The sequence below is a fragment of the Scylla paramamosain genome, chromosome 11 (genome assembly GCF_035594125.1).
Source record: "Scylla paramamosain isolate STU-SP2022 chromosome 11, ASM3559412v1, whole genome shotgun sequence".
Lineage (NCBI taxonomy): Eukaryota > Metazoa > Arthropoda > Malacostraca > Decapoda > Portunidae > Scylla > Scylla paramamosain.
In genome coordinates, this window is record NC_087161.1 from 27,430,155 (window position 1) to 27,453,625 (window position 23,471).

A 23,471-nucleotide genomic window follows, 5' to 3' on the forward strand; every position below is an offset into this window, starting at 1 on the left:
GGTAACTATATGAACATGACCCCACAGAGTACTTGCATATTTACAAACACAAAATATATGTAAATACCAAATCTGTAGTCCGCAAAGCTTCATATACTAGTTAGGAATAAATAATGACACACACACACACACACACACACACACACACACACACACACACACACACACAGCAATTCAGTGTGGCATTTGTAAACGTAAATCGAAGCTGTGTGGACTGAATGACGAATATTAAATAGTGATGACCAGAGGGAGGGAGAGAGTCGCCTCACGCACCGCATCCTGTCCACCACCAGCCACGCCTCCCACCCTTCTGTTCCTTGTGGGTTTGGACACGTATAAAAATTGACCTTTTCTTTTCTTTTGAGTCAAGTGTTGATATAAAACTTCCTGTGTTGTAGAAAAGGACTTCTCGGGCTGAAATATGACCTAGGGATGCTCAGTGGGTTTCAGGGATGTGTTGGCGTGAAGTGACGTCAGTGTTTGTATTTTCTTGATACCTGTACGTCGGAAGTCTCAAGCGGCGTGTCACGGAGCTTCATAAACATACTTGAGCTACTTCACCAATTTAATCAGAAAATGGCCGTCATATGATAGTGAAATGTAATTATCTAAGTAACCAACCAAACAAATAAATACGTAAGCAGGTAAAATATATAAAAACAAATTAAAAAAAAAACTTCCTGATTGAGAGGTGGTGTTTAGCTGAAAATCCCGCGGTCAGACGGAAACACAACCCCGCCACTGTTTGAAAAGCTCCACGACAGAAAACGGAGTCCCCTAACACCTCGAGTCACATGTGGACCGCGGGAACAACTCTACGGTGCTGAAATTTTTTAGCAGTGAGTTTCCAGGCTTTCTATGTACAGTGGCGGCCAAAAGTCTGTTCACGTGTCATGTTCTTTCGCACTGCTTTAAGAGGTTTGCCTGACAACTGATATGTGGTAATTCTAAGGAGGTAATAAGGTTGAGGGAAGATTTTAAACACAAAGGAAGTGAGGGTAGCGTGTTAACGGGACTTTTGACCGCGACTGTAAAGCGGATCAGAATAAAAGCATCATAATCCCATTCACCACCACACACCGCTTCCAAATTTGATGAAACCCCTTACTTATAGTGATGGTTTTCCCGCCCTGGCACACCTGAACTAATGCCGCCTAGTTGGTTCTGATTATAAATTCAAAGTCAAATAAAACATTAAATACAGTTTTTAATTATTACTTTTTTTTTTTTCTAGGAGGTAAACAGGAATGAAGACTAAAAATATCGTATAGGTGGGTAGAAAACACGCTGAAGGGTAGTGTAATTTGCACACACACACACACACACACACACACACACACAGATCGATTTATTTATATACTGCATTGGTCAAGGTGCCAAATGCCTCTGTTTACACTGTGTTGCGCGTTTGCCTGACTGAGTGGCTGGCGAGAGAGAGAGAGAGAGAGAGAGAGAGAGAGAGAGAGAGAGAGAGAGAGAGAGAGAGAGAGAGAGAGAGAGAGAGAGAGAGAGAGAGAGAGAGAGAGAAACAAAAACTCCAACACTGAAAAGATCTAACCTAACTTAACCTAACCAAACCTAACCTAACCATACCTAACCAAACCTAACCTAACCTAACCTAACCTAACCTAACTTAACCTAACCAAACCTAACCTAACCTAACCCAACCTAACCTAATTCAACTTAACCTAACCTAACCTAACGAAACCTAACCTAACCTCCTCCGGCCTCCACCTACCCCACCACCCCACCAATAAACACCACACGTAGACACATGCACGGCTCGCAGCAGCTGCCTACCTGACTGTACGAGCACGTGGTGGCATCGACTGTCAGATAAACACCAATTAGCTCACCAATTAGCTCACCACGCTATCACCAATTATCCCGCCAATCCATAGTTGTTTGAAATAGGTAAATATTGCTGCCTGAATATTGGTATCTGACACCCACACACTCTCAACCCCCCCTCCTAACACCCCTGCGCCCTTATTCCTCGGGGCTGTGAATGTGTGGGTGTGTGGGCGGGTTACCTGAGTGATGAGTCAAGTGTGTGTGTGTATTATTAGTATTTTGTTTGATGTCATCTGTGTGTGTGTGTGTGTGTGTGTGTGTGTGTGTGTGTGTGTGTGTGCTGAAGAACTGATTGCCACCCATGTAATGCTGTGATTGTTGTTGTTTGTTGTTGTTGTTGTTGGTGGTGGTGGTGGTGGTGGTGGTGGTGGTATTATTATTATTATTATTATTATTATTATTATTATTATTATTATTATTATTATTATTATTATTACTATTATTATTACCACACTCTGGAGGATAAATAAACTAAACTATAAAGAAGAAAAATAAAACCACTGTCATTACTACTGCTGCTACCACTACCACCTCCACCACCACCACCACTACCACCACATGCAAAACAATCAACACACACACAAACACACACACACCCCAACATTATTCTCCCAACGAACAATACAAGCGTTACTAATCAGAAGCTGACGATGAAGCAAGGAGAGTGGCGGTGATGGCAGTGGCAGTAGCAGTAGTGATGATAGTGGTAATAGAGGCAGCGGGGGTCATAATAACAGTAGAAGTGGCAAGGTAGGAATATAACACGAGCCACTAGTAAATATTTAACCAGGTAAGCAGGTGACGGTAACAGCACACGAGGGTACAGTGCCCGGCTCGATAGTATCAATAGAGACCACAAAGGATGATATAGGGAGGAGACAAGGGGGTGTATGGTGGAGGAGGGTGTGTGGAGAGGGAAGAAGGGAGCATGGTATAAGGTGGAGGAGAGGATATTTGTGGGTAGTGATGGAGGGAAGGGGGCAGAATGGTGTATGGTGAAGGGAGGGTGGTGTGTGTAAGGGTGGGTGGTATGGAGAGAGGCAGGGATATGGGGAGCCAAGAAGGTGAAGGAGGGAAGGGGGTAGGATGGTGTATGGTGGAGGGGGGGCAGGGTGTGTGTGGGTGGGGATGGAGGGATGAAGGAGTGAATGGTGTACGGTGGAGGGAGGAAGGTTTGTGATGGAGGGGAGGTGGGGGAAGTGGAGAGGAGGAAGAATACGACTTGTTTTATGCAACAGGGAACTCTGGCCTAGGACAACACAAAGGCTATAGAAAATAAATAAATAAATAAAGGGCTAGTGATGTTACCAGTAGCCAAACCGTACAATCTTAAGGGTTATTGAAACATGTGAGGAGCGCCAATGTCTCTTCCTGCCCCTCTCCCTCCAGGCTGGTATAAGTGTTAAGTCTGTAAAGAGTGAGGTGGACAAAAAAATAAAATAAACAAATAAATAAATAAAAAAATAAATAAATAAGCAGGATGGCTCACTCTATGCCTGACAGCCACTCCAGCACGCCGTCCCTCCTTCCCGGGGCAGTGCAGGCTTAGTGTCAGGCTGAATGATAGCCAAACACTCACTCTCACTCTCACTCTCCCACTCTGATATTAAGGTCACAAATATCAAAACATTATTTACACGCGCGAATATTTAAAGTGCAAACAGTAATCGCCACCCTGCTAATCAAGGCGCCTGAAAATGTTTGCAAAATTATAAACGAGCAACGATCCAATGAGAGGTGTGGCGGGGAGGGGTGTTGGAAGGGGGTAGGGGGCATGAACTGACTGCTGAGGGGGTGAAGAGGCTGGTTTGGATGGGGGAGAGAGAGGCTGAAAGGGGTGAGAGAGAAGCTGGCTAAGTGATGGGGGAGTGTAGCTAGTAGGGGAGGAGAGGGACTGACATGCTGGGAGAGAGGGGCTGGCTTGTTGGGAGGGAGAGGAGCTGGTTATGGAGAGAGAGAAGAGCTGGCTTGGGGGTGAGAGAGGGGGCTGGCCTGTGGGAGAGGAGAGGGAGTGTCTGGCTGTGGGGAGGAGGGAGTGTGGCTCAGGGAAGGTCTCACACAGAGCCAGGACAGTGAGGGTGCCTTCGGTTTTGTACTGACTGTGTGTTCAAGATGATTTACGAGCGAATAGTGTTGAAAGTTAGGTGTTGTTGACAGAGCAAACCAAACACGGTCAATGAACAAAAAAAAAAAAAAAAAAAAAAAAAAAAGCAAAGAAAAGTATTGATATGGATAAACCAAGCAGCGGATAAATGTACTGGTGGAGCAATGGCCGAGGCAAGGCAGGGCAGGATAAGGCGAGGCAGGCAGCGAGGCCACCGGTCACCTGGGCTAGTGGCTGAATTACGCCCGTATTCTGAAACGCTTCGCTTTCTCACCACGACTATTTTCCAAGGCCACAGAGATGATCAGCTGGGTTCTCAAAGAGTGTTTCTCCTGTTAGTGATGTAGAAAATTTCGCTAATCTGTCACTAAAACCATGAAAAACACCCTTAAAAACACCGGTAACTTTAAATAGAGCGTATTAGTTGTTCAGAATATGGCACTTAGGGAGGAGCCCCACGCCCTCCTCCTCCCATGTAGACCGGTGACTGGTTGAGTGAGGACGTGTCTGCCTGCTCGGTAAAAGGAGTGGTCAATTTAGGTGGCTTCTCAACGCCCGCCTCCCCGTAGCCCCGTCCACCCGCCATTAGGGAGGTGCCATGAGGGAGGCTTGACTATGGCGACGCAAAATACATTTCGCCGGATCGAACTCGCAACCTTTCGGACGCGACTCAAGCACTGCACCGGCGAGGAAGTCACCGCGGACTGGTCGCAAACACCAGTACGATGCTGTGCGGATGAAAATACAAAACAAAATATGACGAAGGTTGTACACAAACAGATGAAAAGAACAAATAAAACTCTCAAGTGATGCACATAATAAAAGCAGTTAGGCAGATGCACTATAGGCGGACCAATCCCAGTACACTACACTACACAATCCCAATAGACCCATTCATAAAAAATCCAGTGTAATCACGTCTTACATGAGAGGCTTGCAGCGTAAAGAAACTAGACACCCACGAGACTGTGTGCCTAAAAGATTACCCACGATTTTCTATACCACGAGACTGTATCCAGGAGAACTGTGTACCCAGGAGACTACCACGATTTTCTGTACCTAATAGACTGTATTCACGAGACTGCACCCAGGAGACAGTACCGCCATCACACCACATCACCATCAGAAAGACAGTGACACAGACAGTACCGCCACGTGCCAGTGTCTGCAAATCTTCCACAAGTCCCGAAGTCAGTTAGAAGCCTCACTCTTTAGTGGAAAAAATTAAGACAAATGAGACTCTCCCAAATCGGCGCTATCAGACAGACCCCCACACGCTAAGGCAAAATATTTAGCCTCCCCCAAAATTCAGTGCCATGAACCAAAACCTCCTGAAGTTAAGAGGAAAGTGGGTGGATTAGGTATACCTGCAGCACAGCCACACACTGCAGCATCTCTCAGGGTCCAAAGGAGTGAGTAGCTGACGGGGCGAGGCTCATCCATCTTTCGTCAGGGTATTGATCAGGCGAATGACATTTAAACACGCCGGAATCGACCACTTGTTACCTTCACCTTCAGAAGTTTCACCTTGTTCTGTCCTCCCTGCCACTGTTCCTTCTCTCAACCCTCCCCTTCATTACCTCGCAGGATTAACGGTACAGGAGAAGTAAGGGAAAAAATTACTGAAGAAAGAAGCACTGGAAAACTATGAATATGTTACCTTCACCTTCAGAACCTTCACCTTGTTCTGTCCTCCCTGTCCCTGTTCCTCCTCCTCATCCCTTCCCTTCATTACCTCACCATATGGGAAAATTAGAAAGAAATACACTGACAGTAGATTGGAACACCTCAAACACGGTCATTAAACACAGAAACCCCAGAACTTAGGAGCACATAAGGACAAAAATTAGTGGTAAAACAAAAAAAAAAAAAAAAAGGAGGGGGAGAAATCATCATAAAAAAATCTATATCACTGGACAGAAGCACCTTGAAAATTACAAAAAATAGACGCAGAAATCCCAGAACTGAGCGGAACGTAAGGGAAAGCAAACTAATGGTAAAATAAATAAATAAATAAATGAATAAATAAAAGCAGACATTTTTAAAAACCTACACAGAAACACGTCAACAAACTGTACCAATTAAACACAGGGACGCCAAAATTTAGTGGCATATTAGGGAAAGCAAGTCAGTAAGTAGCAAGAAAAGGCAGAAAAAAAAAAATCTACATTATCACACACACACACACACACACACACACACACATGCACCAATAGGCAGAAACACTATCCCCACCAAAAAAAAACACCAATAAACACAAGTAACCTAAAAATCGAAGCCAGTAGCAGGTAAAGCCACAAAGTACCCCCCAAAAAAAATTACATTATCAGACAAAAAAAAAAAAAAAATTAATGCACCAATAAGCAGAAAAACACACACCAAAAAAAAATAAAAAACATAAATAAATAAATAAATAAATAATCCCCCAAATCGAATGGCTCATTAGGAAAAGGTAGTTAAGGTGAGCCTCCGTCATTAACACCTGCACGAGGATCACCTGTATTACGAAGTTCACTCGATGACTGCCCCTGCCACCCTCACCTTCCTCCCCCTTCTCGCCCCCCTCCCCCCTCCCCCCCCTCCCCTCCAAGCTTCAGTACCTGGCTGCTGCTCTTAGTCTCTGCGTTATTAAATTCGTCCAGCCAGTGTGATGGAGACTCCTCTCTTTGTGAGCATCTGAAATTTTTCTTAACTCTCTCTCTCTCTCTCTCTCTCTCTCTCTCTCTCTCTCTCTCTCTCTCTCTCTCTCTCTCTCTCTCTCTCTCTCTCTCTCTCTTTTAAGGTGTGTGTGTGTGTGTGTGTGTGTGTGTGTGTGTGTGTGTGTTATTATTATTCTTATTATCACCACCACCACCACCACCATCATTACTACTACTACTATTACTACTACTACTACTACTACCAGAAGAGCAACATCAGCCTCATAAAAGACGAGTATCACCACCACCACCACCACCAACACCACCACCACCACGACCACCAACACCACTCTTATGAAATCGAAACCTAAAATTGATCGTTTGAAGTCCAGATTTAAATAGGAGGAGGAGGAGGAGGAGGAGGAGGAGGAGGAGGAGGAGGAGGAGGAGGAGGAGAGTCAAAAGGAAGGGGAAAATGATTGAGGTAAAATTGTAATCCATTAAAAGCTCTTCTCATCCAATATTACCTCCACTCACCTTCCCTCCCTCCCTCCCTCCCTCCCTCCCTCCCTCCTCTTTCCTTTCCTTCCATTCTATCCCTTCTTCCCTCTCCTTCAAAAACCCTTCTCTCTTCTCTTGTCATCCTTCCTACTTTGCTTTCATATCTTCTTTCTTGTCCACTGTCCTCCTCTTCCTCCTCCTCCTCCTCCTCCTCTTGTTTTTCTTCCTTTCTCCTCTCTTCCTCTCCACTTTCTCCACCTGTTCTTCCTTCCTTTCTCCTCTTCCTCTCTCTCCACCCAGAAGTTAATCTCACCACACAGTTACGTAACGAATACATGAATAAGTCAACCAAAGTGAGCGGTCCACTGAGTTCCCTTGCCACCACGAGACGCATCCACTCAAGGCAGCCAGAAGGAGAATACAAACGAGAAAAAAAAATAAACAAATAAATGTCCAGCTCTGAATCTAACCACACAGAGTTAGAAAGAACTTAACACAGTAACTCAGCCATATTAAGTGGCCGTCCGTTCCCCCCGTCCCTATCCTGCAGCACTGGAGAAAAGGCAGTAACGAGACCCCAACAGGATCAGGGATTAGTGTCTCACCGTCTCATCACCGGGATTACACTGGGGAAGTGAAGCAGAGGGAAGAGAGGATACTGAGAGAGATAGGAACACAGAGGGAAGAGGAGGGTACGGAAAGGGAGACGTGGAGTGAGAGATGGAGGTTGGGAAGTGGATGTAGGGATGTGGAGGAAGAGAGGACGTGATAGAAATGGGTGGAGGGTGAGGTGGAGGCAGGAAAGTGGATAAGTGGATGTAAGGACGTGTGGGGGAAGAGGAGATATGAGAAAGAGGGAAAGTGAGGTGTGAGCAGGGAAATGGGTACAGTGAGGGCTGAAATACATATGACAGGGTCCACCTCACCACCCATCCACCCATCCACCCATCCACCCCATCTTCCCAACCTAACGCACAGGAGAGGACTAATCTAAGGCTTCGCTGTCAAAAGGCACGTCTGTTGGCTGTCTACGCTGTCTAGGGCTGGTGGCTGCCATTAGGCCCGCCACTCTCCGCTACGTGAAGGCTAACAGTGTCCTTCCTCCGCAGGGCTTTGTGCCGCGGCGGGAGGAGCGGGAGGGCGTGGAGGGAAGATGGTGAGCTGCGGGTATCACCACTCCTCCACTCCCAGCCACTCCTCCTCCTCCTCCTCCTCCACTCGCTCCCTCCTTCTTCTCTTTCTGCAGTTCTTTCTCCTTACCTCCGACCTTCTCGTCGGTGTAACCAGGTAAGTACGCGCGCTTCCACACACACACACACACACACACACACACACACACACACACACACACACACACTTTAATCATTTATTCTGTTCTTCTTTTGCCTCCTTTTCTTTCAACAACAACAACAACAATTGAAATCATCACCACCACCACAACAACAACAAATACAACAACAATTGAAACTACCATCACCACCATCACAACAACAACAACAAAAATAACAACAACTCTTCCCATCGCAGGGCTGCCTCGAGTGTAGCAGGCTCAAGTAGCAGTAGCAGTAGCAGCAGCAGCGGCAGTAGCGGCGATGGTGGTGGTGGTGGTGGTGATGGCGGTGGAGGGGCAGAGACCAAAAACGTGACGGTCCACGTGTATCCGCGCATCAACAGACAGCTGCCCAACTTCTCCTACAGGTGTGTGTGTGTGTGTGTGTGTGTGTGTGTGTGTGTGTATGGGTAGGTGGGTGTGTGGGTGGGTGGGTGATGGTGATATGTCGGAGAAGAAAGTGATAGTGGTGGTGGTGGTGGTGGTGGAGGTGGAGGAGGAGGCGAAAGGAGTTGGAATAGTAATACGAAGAAGAAAAAAAGAGGAGGAATAAGAACTGAAAGAACAAGTACAAAAATAAGAGCAAAAGAACAAGAACAAGAGTAAGAGGAGGAGGAGGAGGAGGAGGAAGGCAGCGATGACGACGAGAACCATGACAATAAGGAGGAACAAAGCGCGGCCAAACACAGCCTCACACCTGCCACGCGTCACCCTGTATTACCCCACACACAGCCTGGCCACGGCACCACAAGCCTTGCCCACTTACGCCCCTGTCTGCCCCGTGGTTCAGACTCGCCCACACTGACCACCCGCCTTCAGTCTCCCTTATTCAAACCTCAGCCCTACACACACACACACACACACACACACACACACACACACACACACACACAAGACTCACTTTCCTCGATGTAATTCGCGCCAAGGCAGATGCGGTGAGAGGCTGCCACACTAGCAATACAGAAGAAATAGTGAAGAGCTTCCAGAATTCACTAACAACACACGGCCGGGCACACACCAACAGAGGCACTTCAGGGGTGACGCCGCGCAGGGTGTTGATGAGGCGCCGCGCATCCTGCTTACATGTCCCGTCCTGTTCTCAGTGATGGTACTCATATTTGCGGCTTCCTTATCGTTTCTAGGTGAAAATAAGTGTATGAGTAAATTAATGAATAAGAAAATAAATGGAGGGAGTACATTTTTCGCGTCAACTTTACTGTAATACTCGGAGGCAAAAAAATACAGTACATTTCTCACGTATACTCTATCGCAGACTATGCCTTTATGACACTCGGGTATAAATAAATAAATATAAGAGGTGCACTTCTGATGACGCTAATGAGGAGCATATCTGTGTAACACCTTTAAGAAAACGGACGCCTTTGAATGCATGAAAGGAATACCTAAGCTAAGACGATACCTCGGTAAAGGATGCGAGAAATTAAGTGTATTGCCGCCGCCACACGCTGCCTGGGGTGTCACGTCCCAGTGCATGTTTTCACCCACAAACACGATACCAAGGTGAGGTGCGGCACTGCGCCAGTCCCGCCACTGACACCCTGCTAGTAATGGCCAGTGAAGTACCAAACAAGCTGACAAGGATTGGCCTTTACGTTCCTCAATTAACTCTTCAGACGTCAACAACAGCATGGCACTCGTTACGTCATTTCAGTAGAGCTAGATCATTTTATTGAACGAGAGAGAGAGAGAGAGAGAGAGAGAGAGAGAGAGAGAGAGAGAGAGAGTTTTTACATCATTTCTCCTTGCATGCTTGTGTTATGTTCTGAGGCAACCAGGTCCCTGCCACTCCCTCGCCAGGCTAGGAACGCCACGAGAGTCTGGCCAGTGTTCCGGGACTTACCTCGGCGTCGTTTGGTGACTTTCGCATCAAGATCTCGCTCGCAGGACATATTTAGGGATATCAACAGTATTTTAGTGCACATTTTATTCAGCAATGGACAACAAGTGTCAAAGATATTCAGAGGGGAAGAGGGAGAGTGTTCCGCAGCAGGGAAGGATGAAAAGGGTCGGCGGCTAAAGACGCCTTCAGGAAGCAGCTTCGCGGGGCTGAGCTTGCAAACACCACGCCACGGCTCGTCACCGCGATGCAGAGAGCGAGGCGTTGTCCAAGCTTCAATTACTGCTGCGTATACTGAAAAGTGAGGTCATCTTGAAGGGGCGGCAGGCGGCGAATGAAGGCTGCCGCGCTGTCCACACTGGCAGAGATGGCTAGGCAGCACTAATTTTTGCAGTAGGCTCCATCGGCGGTGTTCTCCTTAATCCACGTAAGGAACTTGGAAACCCTGGCGTACACCCCAGGCTTGCCCTTCTCAGCACACTTGCCAGTGCCGAAGGAGGTGATACCGACCAGCTTGTACTTGGAGTCCTCCACCACGAAGAGCGGTCCGCCGGAGTCCCCTTGGCAGGTGTCCTTGTCGCCACTCTCGGTGGCAGCGCAGAGCATCCTCTCACTGACGCCGAAGTTCATGCAGGTAGTATCCAGGATGGGCAGCTCCACCTCCTGCAGCTTGTCCGGCTGACTCCCGCTGTCCACAAGGTCCCCCCAGCCAGCGGCGATGCCCGTCATCCCCGCGTAGGTCTTGGAGTCATTCTCGGGCAGGCACACGGCACGCAGCTCCTTGTTCTTGCTGAGGTCGAGCGTCTCCGCCAGCTGCAGCAGCGCTATGTCATAGTCAGCCCCCGAGGGACTGTAGCTGGAATGCAGGATGACTTTCTTCACGCTGACCAGACGTGTCACGCCTGCCACGTCGTCAGTGGTGGCGCTCATGTCATGGTCTGCCACGCCCACTACCAGCCCGACGTCAGATTCGCGCTCCCCTGCCTTGTTAAAGAAGCAGTGGGCGGCAGTGACGACGTACTTGCTGTTGATGATGGTCCCGCCGCACCAGTAGGAGGCGCCGCCCTGCTTCTTGAGGCCCACGTGCCACGGGTACTTGTGAGGGGGATTCACGGTGGCGCCGTTCACAATGCGATTCAGGTTGGCCACACCGCACTGGCAGTCAGTGCTGCCGGTGGTGGGCCCAGGCGCAGACGTGGGGGGGCTGGTGGCACCCGTGTCATAATAGTTGTACCAGTCTTCATCCAGCGGTGTGCCGGACGCGGCGGCCAACACCTGGCGCAGGAGGGAATCATGCCATGCATTATGCTCATCGCTTTGCCCATCCCATCCCCGCCTCCCACACACACACACACACACACACACACACAGGTGTAGATATGTTCAGCTCACAACTGAAACCTGTTCTGTCTTTTGAACGGTAGTTATTTGCTAATAAATTTTGATAAGGAGTCAGTCCTTAAAATTTGGTAATTTCCGGTGTGAGTCTGATTGCATTAGTTTTATCTCCAAGTTAAGTTTTATTTCTGTTACAACAAAACAACCATCAGACACCAAGACAAGCAGACACGTCAGCGAGGACGGTCCAAGTATACTAAATGTAGAGGAGGGATATGACTGAGTGTCACTGAGGTCCTACTACTACTACTGCTGTGTCTGGCTGCTCACCACGAAGAAGCAAGACACGGCTAGGAGACCCATGATGGACTACTGGTGTGCCGTGAGTGACTGGTGCTCTGCCTTGCTCACCTTATATCATACAGCAGCACCAGGAGGAGGAGGAGGAGGCGGAGGAGGAGGAGGAGGATGGGTAATCTAAAATAAGTCTCTACAGGTGATACATGAAGTGTGTGTGTGTGTGTGTGTGTGTGTGTGTGTGTGTGTGTGTGTTGGGGGGAGAAATGTGTGGGGGGGATGAAGCTTACCACCTTCACCCCTTTCACGGGCAACGTCAATTTACAGTGATGGCCATGAGTTCCTTTCACCTGGCCGCTTAGTATGTAATTATTATTATTATTATTTTTTTTTTTTTTTATTGAACGTGACCTTAGTTCTGAATTAGTAAACTCAAAGTATCAGTCTGCATCTCACCTGGAGGGTTATTATGTGGTTATGCATACACCTGAGGTAGTTTGGCCTAGTATGGGTTAAGTCTCCTTTCATGCTGCTGCCCCGATGAATTCAGCAGTGCATGCCTTGGTACTGCGCGTAAGCTGAGTTGCGAAATAGTAAACTAGGTGTAGGAGTTTACATTTCCCCGAGGCCACGATTACTCAGTGGGCAAAAAACAGCCCAAGACGATTTTTTTTTTTTTTTTTTTTTCCTGGATGTGTTCTGCCTCAGGATATTTTTTGCCTCCCTCATTTCACCAAAACTTTATCCTCCCTACGATCTTCATGATTTATTTAACTTTTTGGGAACAGCAAAGTAACGGGCTTTGTGTGTGTGTGTGTGTGTGTGTGTGTGTGTGTGTGTGTGTGTCTAGCCAGCTTTCTTTACACATAAAAAATCACGGCAACAAGTGTAGTAATTAAGACGTACCGTAACGCCAAGCAACAGTGCAGCGGCTTGCCAAACGTCGCGTGCCACGGCCGCCGCCAACAGTGACGGTCCTCAATATAATCAGCGAAAAAAAGGTTAATGTTCCGTTGGGTTAAGAGGTTGATTAAAAATTAAGGTAGGCTTAAACTTTTTGCCTGAAAGTAAATATTGACCATTAAAAAGAAAAATGCAACCAGCTTCCGAAAAAAAAAAACAGCCGCCTCCATAAAAATAAAATCAAATAAAAAAAAATAAAAAATAAATAAAAAAAACATATGAGCCCCTTAAAAAAAAATTGTCAGTGTCTGAAAACAACCAAGGAAGTTCCGGCCATCATTACCTTCAGATTTTTGTCAAACTAAAGTGACAGCGTAAGCCAACAATGCTGGGAATAATGATCCTCTCTAGGGGAAAAACAACCTGGGCCATTTCTAGAGGCGACATTCAGTCAGGAGAGAAAATTTCCTGCTGTAGAGGTAACCAAGCACCGTCGTGACGAGGTGCGTGGCGCGATCCCTTCCTGGCCACTGCCTTTGTCTCGCACGGGGATGATACGTGTATAAGCGTGTGGAACTCGACTTGAAAAGGAGGTGAAATTATCCACTTCGCTGCACTGGAAGAAAGGAAGGTCCTTGACGCGCCACAGACACGTCACGGCACGACATGATGATACACCGCTTATATGACCTATAAAATCAGTAATTCCTGAGACTTTCATGACAAGATTGAAGTGATTTGCATATAAATCTTAATCGCCCACTCTCTCTCTCCCTCTCCCCGTCCCTCACGCCGTAATCACCGGCGTGTTACTTGGATCGCCGGCCCTCCAGCTATTCGGAACCAGTCTCTTTTCATTCCATTCAGACGCCGGTGACCTTATGAATCAATGCACTATTACTGCCACCTCCATCGCCGCCACCTTCCTCGTCGTTATCGCCATCACGGTCCGCCACAGGTGTCACTAAAAAGACTTGGTTTATGCGCAAGTACATACAGTGAATGCAACCACCACCACCACCACCACCACCACCATCGCCTCTATCAATAAAGCCATTTAACATCCCAAAGAGCACACCATGACGATTTACTTCTGCAAAGGCAATAAAAAAGACTATAAAGTGTGGCTAAAGGTGATACACAGCTACGCACCAAGGTCCCAGTCCGTGGATTAAGGTAACAACTGGTCTGCCTGGCAACGGCAAGCATGTCACCCAAGAAAGGGGTCTGTTCAAAGGGCTGTATTTTCAAACTTTGGCGTCTTATCTTGACCGCTAATGACAACGAGTATAATGGATGTTATTTGGGGTTTCAAGGGTGTCTTCACGATTCCAGTGACACTTTTAACTTGCTTTGCCGGAAGTTAGTGGGGAGTTTTCAAGTGTGTTTTCCTGGTGCCACTGGTAACCTAACAGATGCAGTGCGCGTTGTTTGAGCTTTAAAATATACGTGTTATTTCGTGGCTCTAGTGATAGTTTAACGAGAATTCTACATTATTCATAAGAGAGAGAAAAAAAATTAAAAAAATCACCCAAAAGATTCTCTGGCTTTTGAAAAATAGTCTCAGTTTCAAGCAGCGGCCAGGTAACACACCAACTCTCCTCAACAGTCTATCATCCTCGCGGACATCCCACACCCAAACTCCAGCTAAGTACCTTGTTTAGTCGCAGGCCTGTGTGCTAATAGGTACTTTTTATTTTATTTTTTTATGTAGGAGGGACACTGGCCAAGGGCAACAAAAATCCAATAAAAAAATAAAAAAAAGCCCACTGAGATGCCAGTCCCAGAAAAGAGTCCAAAGCGGCAGTAAAAAATTGAAGGATAAGTGTCTTGAAACCTCCCCTCTTGAAGGAAGGTGGAAATACAGAAGCTGGCAGGGAGTTCCAAAGTTTACCTTAGCTATCTGTGTGTCCGTCTAGCCTAAGATAAATATTTGTAACCTGGCACCGATCTTCTATGTCCTCAATATTTGAAAGATATTTGTGGAGCGGTTTGAATTCAGTACAAGTAGCATGAGTTACGGAAAACTAAGATATTAGCATCAGAAAGAAAGGCCTCGCTCGGCTGTACACCACGCCACGCCACGCCATGCCACCGCTGGTTACAAACGTTTGTTCACTACGCCGCCCTCACAACAGTCGCCAGATCAAAATACTCTGAATAGCATTGGGAGGGAGGAGGAGGAGGAGGAGGAGGAGGAGGAGGAGGAAAATAACAACAACAACAACAACAACAACAACAACAATGACAATAACACTAAACCAAACAAATAAATCAATGAATAAATAAATAGATAAACAAACACGAACATAAATATTTAAGCTGAGTGAACGAGTGTCCAGCGCCCAGCAATACTAACTAGTGATAGGGACTTCAGGCACGAGGAACGAAGGGCGTGTTTCACAATGGCCATCACTCCCCACACGGTCACTGATAACCAGAGACCCCATAAATAGCACACGCCTGGAGCTGTCTCGTGTTAGTTTAGGTAGTAATAGTCAGCTGGCCATTTACTGTGCTCTTATGTTCGTAGGATACACACGCCAGGATGCACACTGTTGCCCTTTCCTTCCCTTCCCAGCCCCCAGCGTGTCAAGAGTAACATTTGACAAGCCGTGGATAAGTGTAGGTTAGCCTCTCGTTCTCTCATCCTCTTATGTCTGGAGTTGATAGTTCATGAAGAAGATACACATTGTGCGTCTTTTCTTCCTCTTCCTAGTCTCTGCTGTGACAGGAGCTCTGATCGGTAGTAGTAGTAGTAGTAGTAGTAGTAGTAGTAGTAGTAGTAGTAGTAGTAGTAGTAGTAGTATCAGTTTCAGCCACATCACAGGTACATCACAAACAACAACAGTAATAGCGCCACAAGCCACAATTAGCGCTACCATCACCCTCCCGCAGGTCAGGCAGCATCCGGCAGATCACCCCCGGGGCTCACATTTCCCGCGTGCTGGACAACCTGCTCCTCGGCTACGACCAGAAGCTGCGGCCTTCCTTCGGGGGTGAGTGCTTGTTTTGCTGTGTGTTCCACTGGGGTGATTGTTTGTTTTGGTGTGTTTCCTTCGGGGTGAGTGTTTGTGTTGCTGTGTTTCCCCCGGGGTGAGTGTTTGTGTTGCTGTGTTTCCTTCGGGGTGAGTGTTTGTGTTGCTGTGTTTCCTTCGGGGTGAGTGTTTGTGTTGCTGTGTTTCCTTCGGGGTGTTTTGCTGTGTTTCTCCCGGGGTGATTGTTTGTTTTGGTGTGTTTCCTTCGGGGTGAGTGTTTGTGTTGCTGTGTTTCCTTCGGGGTGTTTTGCTGTGTTTCTCCCGGGGTGATTGTTTGTTTTGGTGTGTTTCCTTCGGGGTGAGTGTTTGTGTTGCTGTGTTTCCCCCGGGGTGAGTGTTTGTGTTGCTGTGTTTCCTTCGGGGTGTTTTGCTGTGTTTCTCCCGGGGTGAGTGTTTGTGTTGCTGTGTTTCCCCCTTGGTGAGTGTTTGTCTCGTGTTTTACCTTTGTGGGTGTGTTTACTTCCTTGTGTTCACCTGGTCACTGTGTACAAGGCCTCAGCTACACTCACCTGAACATACACCTAACCTAACTTGACCTAAATATGTACAACCTTACCTAGTCTGACCCAAATATGCACCTAACCTAATCTAATCTTACTAAATATCCACCGAAGCTAACCTAGCCAAGATATCCACTTAACTTAACCCAACGTAACCTAAATTAAATATCCACTTAAGCTAATCTAAATTAAATAACTACCTAACCTGAATCTAGGCACTATTTCAAGGAGTGTGCCTGCCATGCCGTGTTCTGTTCCCCTGCCGCCTTCCTTCCCCCTGCAGCCTCTGTCCCGCGGTGGCCTGCTGGGGTCTGCACCACCGCGGGGCGCACACACACAGGGTCGATGTGGCTCTTCATACTGGCACCTACTTTTCTCAATAATGCAACATGTTAAAGATTTTCGATGAATTTCAGAACAAAGCCTCGGTGTTTCATGGCTCATAACGCGGCATGATATGATTTACTGACTTGAAAAAAAATGTATTGGGTTTATATGAAGGATGAAGGACAGACTTGTAAATCGCATCACTTATTGTTGTGTAAAGAGTGTTGGTTCATGTTACGTGCATTTGAGTGAATAAATGGTTCCCAGCAGGTAACCATGACCACGGCGGACTAAACATACAGTGGTGAGTTATGGTGACATGGACCAACCTCATTACAAGCTCTCCATCCTGCGTGTGTACCATTATTCAGACACTTTGTTCTTCGGTCAGGGCTAATTTTTCCCCGTCCTGCATATATATCGGTATTCAGGGACGCTTTGTTATTTAATCAGGACCATTTTCTTCTTCTTCTTCTTCTTCTTCTTCTTCTCAGCTTGTTCTGGTTCTATACGAGGTCTTTCTATTAAAAAAAAGAAGAAAACCCAGTGGAGGACAAACTTATCCTGCAATCCCATACTCTGTTAATCCTATTACTTCAGCACCCCTCGACGAGACGCCCCAGCCTCCTTCATTACCCTCCCCTCTTTAGTCTGCATCTATTTACACCATAATGACCTCGCAGCACGACTCTTTTGACTCTGTGTGGGGGCTACGTTTGAGGATTTCAAGGCAGTCATCCCCCAAGTCAGCTGTTGTGTGGATGCGGTGAGGAAAGCCACTCAAAGCTGTAGGTTCGGCACTGTGAGTTTGTCTGTGTTCATGGTGTGTTTCCCCTACTGTGGCTGTAGATTATAACTGTTTTTCCTCTGATCATAATTAATTCCTAATCTGGTTCTAAGGAGGGCCTCTTACGAAGCCACATCACCCCACGCCTATGCAAGAAAGTCATATCTCATAAGCTTGAAAATAAATTGGAGATAAAACGGAAACTGGTGGTCAGAGTGATGGATGAATGGAATAGACTCAGTGGTCAGGTTGCTAGTGCCGAGTCAATAGGGAGCTTTTAACTAAATTAGACAGATGTATAGATGAGGATGATAGGTGGATACAGGTAGGTGGGTGAGTTTTATACAGTGACTGCCGCATTTCACACAGGGGCTGCCACGTGTAGGCCTGATGGCTTGCTGCACCTGTCCATGTTCTCTTACATTCTCGTGTATGCACCAGTTATACATGTCTTCTCTGCCTCACTGTGCTGCTGTCTTGAAACTTCACTCCCCCCCACCCCCTCTCTCTCTCTCTCTCTCTCTCTCTCTCTCTCTCTCTCTCTCTCTCTCTCTCTCTACATTTTTCCAACACGCCTCACACCTGTCAGTCTATTCAGCACCAGCAATTACTTCTGCTCAGCTTACCACACGCTGCTGTATTACACTTGTATCCCAGCGGTAGCGTGACGCCTCGCCGCCCACACAGCCCCGTTACGCAGAGACAGAAAGAGAGAGAGAGAGAGAGAGAGAAAGAGAGAGAGAGAGAATAAATGAAAATACAAAAGTTCATAGATAAATAAATGAATGAATAAGCAAATAGATAAATAAACAAACAAATAAATAAATAAAAAACACAAAACATAGTACGTACGTTACTGGGAAAATATGTCGTAAATCTCAGACTAAGGTTAGGTCATATTAGGTTAAGTTAAGTTAGATCCGGTTGGGTTAGGTTAGGTTAGGTTAGGTCCGGTTAGGTTAAGTTAGGTTAGGTTAGGTTGGGTTGGGGTTAGTTTAGGTTAGTTTAGGTTAGGTTAGGTTAGGTTAGGTTAGGTTAGGTTTGGTCAGGTTAGGTTAGGTTAGGTTAAGTTAGGTTAGGTTAGGTTAGGTTAGGTTAAGTTAGGTTAGGTTGGTTAAGTTAGGTCTGGTTAGGTTAGGTTAAGTTAGGTTAGGTTAGGTTTGGTCAGGTTAGGTTATGTTAGGTTAGGTTAGGTTAGGTTAGGTTAGGTTAGGTAAGGTTAGGTTAGGTTAGGTTAGGTTAGGTTAGGTAAGGTTAAGGTAGTTTTCAAAGAGTACAGCATGTTCCCAAAATGTCACTTATTCTAACCCTAAGGAATATAACGTTTTCTTTCACTGTGTTCTTTCATACCCACCCCCTTTCTTTCCCCATATCATGTCATTTCTTGCCTCCTAACTCCTCTCCTCCCTCTCCCCTTCTTCCCTCCCTCGCACTGTCACCCCCCTCCCTTCCTGACCTCTCCCTTTTCTCCTTCTCTCCCTTCCCTCCCCACTCCTTTCCCCCATCTTACCATCCCTTCCTTCCTTCCTTCCTTCCTTCTTCCTTCCCTCACTTCTCTTTTCCTCATCTCTTACCTACTGTCCCCTCCCTACCTTCTCTCGTGCCCCTACTAATGTCCCTCCTTCCTTCCCTCCCTCCTTACCTTCTCCCTATCTCTCCTCCCTCGCAGGTGAACCAACCACGGTGGAAATTGACATCGAAGTGAGAAGCATGAGTCAGATTTCCGAGATGGACATGGTGAGTAAGGGTGAGTAAGGGTGAGTAAGGGTGAGTAAGGGTGAGTAAGGGTGAATAAGGGTGAGTAAGAATGAAGATGAGTCATGTGTAAGGAAAAGCTATGATTAGTGAATGAGTTGACGATAGGCAAGGGTGATTAAAGGAGTGAATATGAGTAAAGGAGTGAAGGTGAGTAAGGATGAATGGGAATATGAGTAAGGGTGAATAAAGTGAGTAGGAGGGAGAGAGAGAGAGAGAGAGAGAGAGAGAGAGAGAGAGAGAGAGAGAGAGAGAGAGAGAGAGAGAGAGAGAGAGAGAGTGAGCAGGAGTAAAGATGAGAAGACGTAAGTGAAGAAGCAAGGATGAGTAAGAGAATAAAGTGAATAAATATGAGTAAAGGAGTACGGATGAGAGAGAGAGAGAGAGAGAGAGAGAGAGAGAGAGAGAGAGAGAGAGAGAGAGAGAGAGAGAGAGAGAGAGAGAGTACAGGTAAATTGGTTATTAATCCCCTACCTGGAGCTTGCAGGAGGTGTATAATTACCTGGGGAAGGCGGGAGGGGAGAGGGGAGGAGGAGAGGAGGCGCTGCGGGGAACACTGCGAGACGGGGAGGAAAAGAGAGGAAGGATTGGTGGTGGTGGTGGTGGTGGTGGTGGTGGTATGTATTGCCTACTAAAGATCAAGTGAAGTGAGTAAATAACAAATATATTCATGTAAAGAGAATAAGCAAAGACAGATAGATAGATAGATAGATAGATAGATAAATAGATAGATAGATAGATGAATGGATAGATAGATAGACTGATGGATAGATTATTAACCACAAGCTTTTCATTACAATAAACACCACAAACACGGAAATTAAAAGAGGAAAGGACACACACACACACACACACACACACACACACACACACACATACACACACACACACACACACACACACACACACAAAACTCTCCCTCCCTCTACCAAACCAAATCTAAACTTAACCTAACCAAACTCTTCCCTTCCCTGCTTCCCTCTCCCTCTCCCTCTCCCTCCCACAGACGTACTCCATGGACTGCTACTTCCGGCAGTCTTGGGTGGACGAGCGGCTGGCCTTCTCCGGGCTGGACGCGTCTGCCATCACGCTGTCGGTGTCGGCGCTGGACAAGTTGTGGAAACCAGATACTTTCATCCACAACGGCAAAAGGAGCTACGTGCACCTCATCACCACGCCCAACAAGTTCATCCGCCTCGCCAAGACAGGAAGGGTTCTCTACTCCTCCAGGTGGGTCCTCTCTCGTTTTGCTCTCTGTTCTTCGCCTTCTTCTACTCCTCCAGGTGGGTACTCTGTTGTTTTCTTCTTATTTCGTCTTCTTTTTTCGTTTACTCTCTGTTCTTCGCCTCCTTTACTCCTCCAGGTGGGTTCTCTTCCTCTTCTCTCGTTCTTCTCTCTTCTCTCGGTTACTCTTCTTTCTTCTTCGTCTCCTCTACTTCTCCAGGTGGGTTCTTTTTTCTTCTCTTGTTCTTATCTATTCTCTCCTTTACTCTTCTTTCTTCTTCGCCTCCTCTACTCCTCCTTACTCTTCATCTTTTAATCTTGTTTCGTCTTCTTTTCCCGTTCACGCTGCTTTCTTCTTTTCTTCGTCTCCTCTACTTCTCAAGGTGGGGTACTTCTTTTTCTCCTTTCTTGTTTCTTTCTTTTTCTCTACTCTTTTCTTTCCAGTGGGTCTTCGTTTTCTTTTCTCTCGTTTCGTTCAGTTTTCTTTCTTCTCTATTCTCTTCTTTCAAGGTGGGTTTTCTTATTTTTCTCTCGTTTCGTTCAGTTTTCTTTCTTCCCTCTTCTTCGCCTTCTCAACTCCTCCAGGTAAGACTAGTGGCAGGTTGGTGGCCTCAGGCATGCAGCGGCTACAGTAACTAATATATTCATTACCGTACACTCATCTTGCCATCATTTACATACCCACTAGCTCCTTTCTCTTGATTTCACCCGTTCCTTGTCCGCTTCCCTCTAGTCTTTTCCTTATATTTCTCTCTCTTTCTTCTTCCAAATCTCCTCCCTTAAAGTGTATGGCAAGAAAGCAAAAACAGGTGAGACATGTTATTGAAGTTAGCCAGTATAAATAAGGTGCGATATCTTATGATTAGACTGAAGGAGAAGCAGGCAAGGAAGCTGAGATGCCCAACAAGAAAACAAGGATAACTGAGACACGTTATTCTGTTTAACCTGTATGAGTAAGGTAAGACATGTTGTGACGTGACTGGAGGAGGAAGAGAAGGAGGAGGAGGAGGAGGAGGAGGACACGTGGAAGCAAAGTGGACAGGGACATTACCTAAAACCTAACCGAGATAAGACATGTTTTGACGGGACTGAAGGAGGAGGAGGAGGAGGAGGAGGAGGAGGACACTTGGAACTGGCCATATAAGGACTGGTGGGATCATGAGAGCTGAAGAGGCAGATGGGAGGGAAGAGAGTGTGTCATGATGGGAGGGTCATAGTGGAAGGGTCATAGTGGAAGGGTCATAGTGGAAGGGTCATAGTGGGAGGGTCGTAGTGGGGGAGGATCGTTCCAGCCACAACACGACCACATCCCAGTAATTAACACAGCTGAGAACAATACAGCAGATTCAAGTTAATTTAGCATCAAACGAGTGGTTAGGGGGTGGTGACGCAGACTGGGGGAGGGGAAGGGAAGAAGGGAGGGAGAGAGGAAGAGGGGGGAACAGAAACAGGGTGAGAGGGTGATAAGGAGGGGAAGGGGAGGAAGAGACAGTGGATGCTGGGTAGGAGGAGGAGGAGAGGAGGGGAAAACGGTGAGGGTGAGGGTGATAGGAAAAAAAGGATGGGGAAGGGGGAGAGAAGGGAGAAAAGGTGTTACTTTGTTGGGGAGGGAGGGACGGAGAGGGAAAGAGGGAGAATAGAGGGAAAGTGAGGGGATAATAAAAATGAAGGGGATTGGGGGGGTATTCTTTGTTTGGGAGGGGAGGGAGGGAGAGTGGAAGAGAGAATAAAGAGAGGGTGAAGAGATGGCAGAGAAAATATGATGTAGATAGGTATACAATATGAGACGTGGGAGAGAAAGAGCAGAAGAAAGAGGAGGAAAAGAAGGAAAACAGAGAGATGGTAGGGGGACGACAGACACGCAAGATGATGAGGTAAATAGATAGGGAAGATGACAAGATGAGAGAGAGAGAGAGAGAGAGAGAGAGAGAGAGAGAGAGAGAGAGAGAGAGAGAGAGAGAGAGAGAGAGAGAGAGAGAGAAGAAAGAGGGGAAGGAAGAGCATGTGAAAGGGACTGAGAAACAAGAAAGAAGAAGTAAGAGAAGGAGGAAGAGGAGAAGAAGGAGGAGGAGAAGGAGGAGGTTTAGGATATGGAGGAGGGACGAGTAGAGTGTCTCGCCTTGCCTCCTTCCCCTCCTTGCCTTTGAGCCTTAAGGTGAGGTGGAAGGAGGTAATTACATTGTGTGAAGGCTGTCAACACTGCCTCGCCGCGGATAATGGAGCCTCGACCCACGACTACAGCCTCGCGCCGCCTCACACACACACACACTCACACACACACACACACACACAGAGAGAGAGAGAGAGAGAGATAAGCAGATAGATACTTTATTGACCACAAACCAGAGCCCGTTCCCAAGGTTATCTCAGTCACAATGATGACGTTCTGAACCTGACATTAAGATCCCTGCCACACAGACGACTGGTGACGCTACACCTTGATTCCATTGCTAAGGTCATACCGGTCACACTACTCAGGAAGCACAGTGTGGCGCAGCAGTCACGCTCCATAGCGTTGACACGAGCATGCCCAGTGTGTAATGGCAATGAAGTACAAACAGATGACGCTAAACTCTAATTCCACTGCTAAGGACATCTCAGTCACGCTACTTATGGAGGGCAATGGGGGTGCAGGTCACGCTCCAGTACAGCGGGCGCGCGGGTTCCAATCCTGGCCACAGTCCGAGGTTAGGAAGGGCATCCACTCGGGGTACCGGCTCCCATATGCCAAAACTAAAGTACTTCGTTGGGAGGCATCGCCCTGGCACTGATAGAATACGGGAACCGGACTTGAGAACCGAAAGAAATAGCATTACTACAAAGATGAGTTGTGTGTAATTTCATTGGAGTACAAGGTGAATGGTAGCATTGCACACAACACACCCTGCCAACACTCTGCACCTCCTGCCTTGGACTGGAACTGCCATAAAGAGGGAGGTTTCAAGACACTTAACCTAAAGTTCTGAATAACCATTTTGACTACACTCATCGGGACTAGCACCTTTGGAGAGCCCTT

At 46.9% G+C, this 23,471-nt stretch overlaps 2 protein-coding genes across 2 annotated transcripts in view; one reads left to right on the forward strand and one right to left on the reverse strand.

Moving 5' to 3' along the window:
• LOC135105154 (gamma-aminobutyric acid receptor alpha-like) overlaps positions 1-23,471 on the forward strand; it is a 37,684-nt gene that overhangs the window by 3,749 nt on the left and 10,464 nt on the right. Inside the window, exons 3-7 of the mRNA XM_064013213.1 lie at positions 8,208-8,385; positions 8,626-8,796; positions 15,723-15,823; positions 19,146-19,213; positions 20,238-20,461. Coding sequence (XP_063869283.1) covers positions 8,252-8,385; positions 8,626-8,796; positions 15,723-15,823; positions 19,146-19,213; positions 20,238-20,461 — 698 coding nt within the window. The 5' untranslated portion in view covers positions 8,208-8,251. The remainder of the gene's footprint in view (positions 1-8,207; positions 8,386-8,625; positions 8,797-15,722; positions 15,824-19,145; positions 19,214-20,237; positions 20,462-23,471) is intronic.
• LOC135105153 (trypsin-1-like) lies at positions 10,359-12,073 on the reverse strand. The gene is made up of 2 exons (XM_064013212.1): positions 11,955-12,073; positions 10,359-11,561 (listed from the first exon to the last, which is right to left on the reverse strand). The coding sequence occupies exons 1-2, from the start codon at positions 11,985-11,987 to the stop codon at positions 10,668-10,670; spliced, it is 927 nt and encodes a 308-aa protein (XP_063869282.1). The 5' UTR covers positions 11,988-12,073; the 3' UTR covers positions 10,359-10,667.

Bases quoted from the DNA above. Each gene is read 5' to 3' on its own strand.
- LOC135105153 (XM_064013212.1), bottom strand. From the start codon at position 11,987: ATGGGTCTCCTAGCCGTGTCTTGCTTCTTCGTG. The intron at 11,562-11,954 runs GTGAGCAGCCAG...CTCCTGCGCCAG, and splicing joins CCGTGTCTTGCTTCTTCGTG to GTGTTGGCCGCCGCGTCCGG.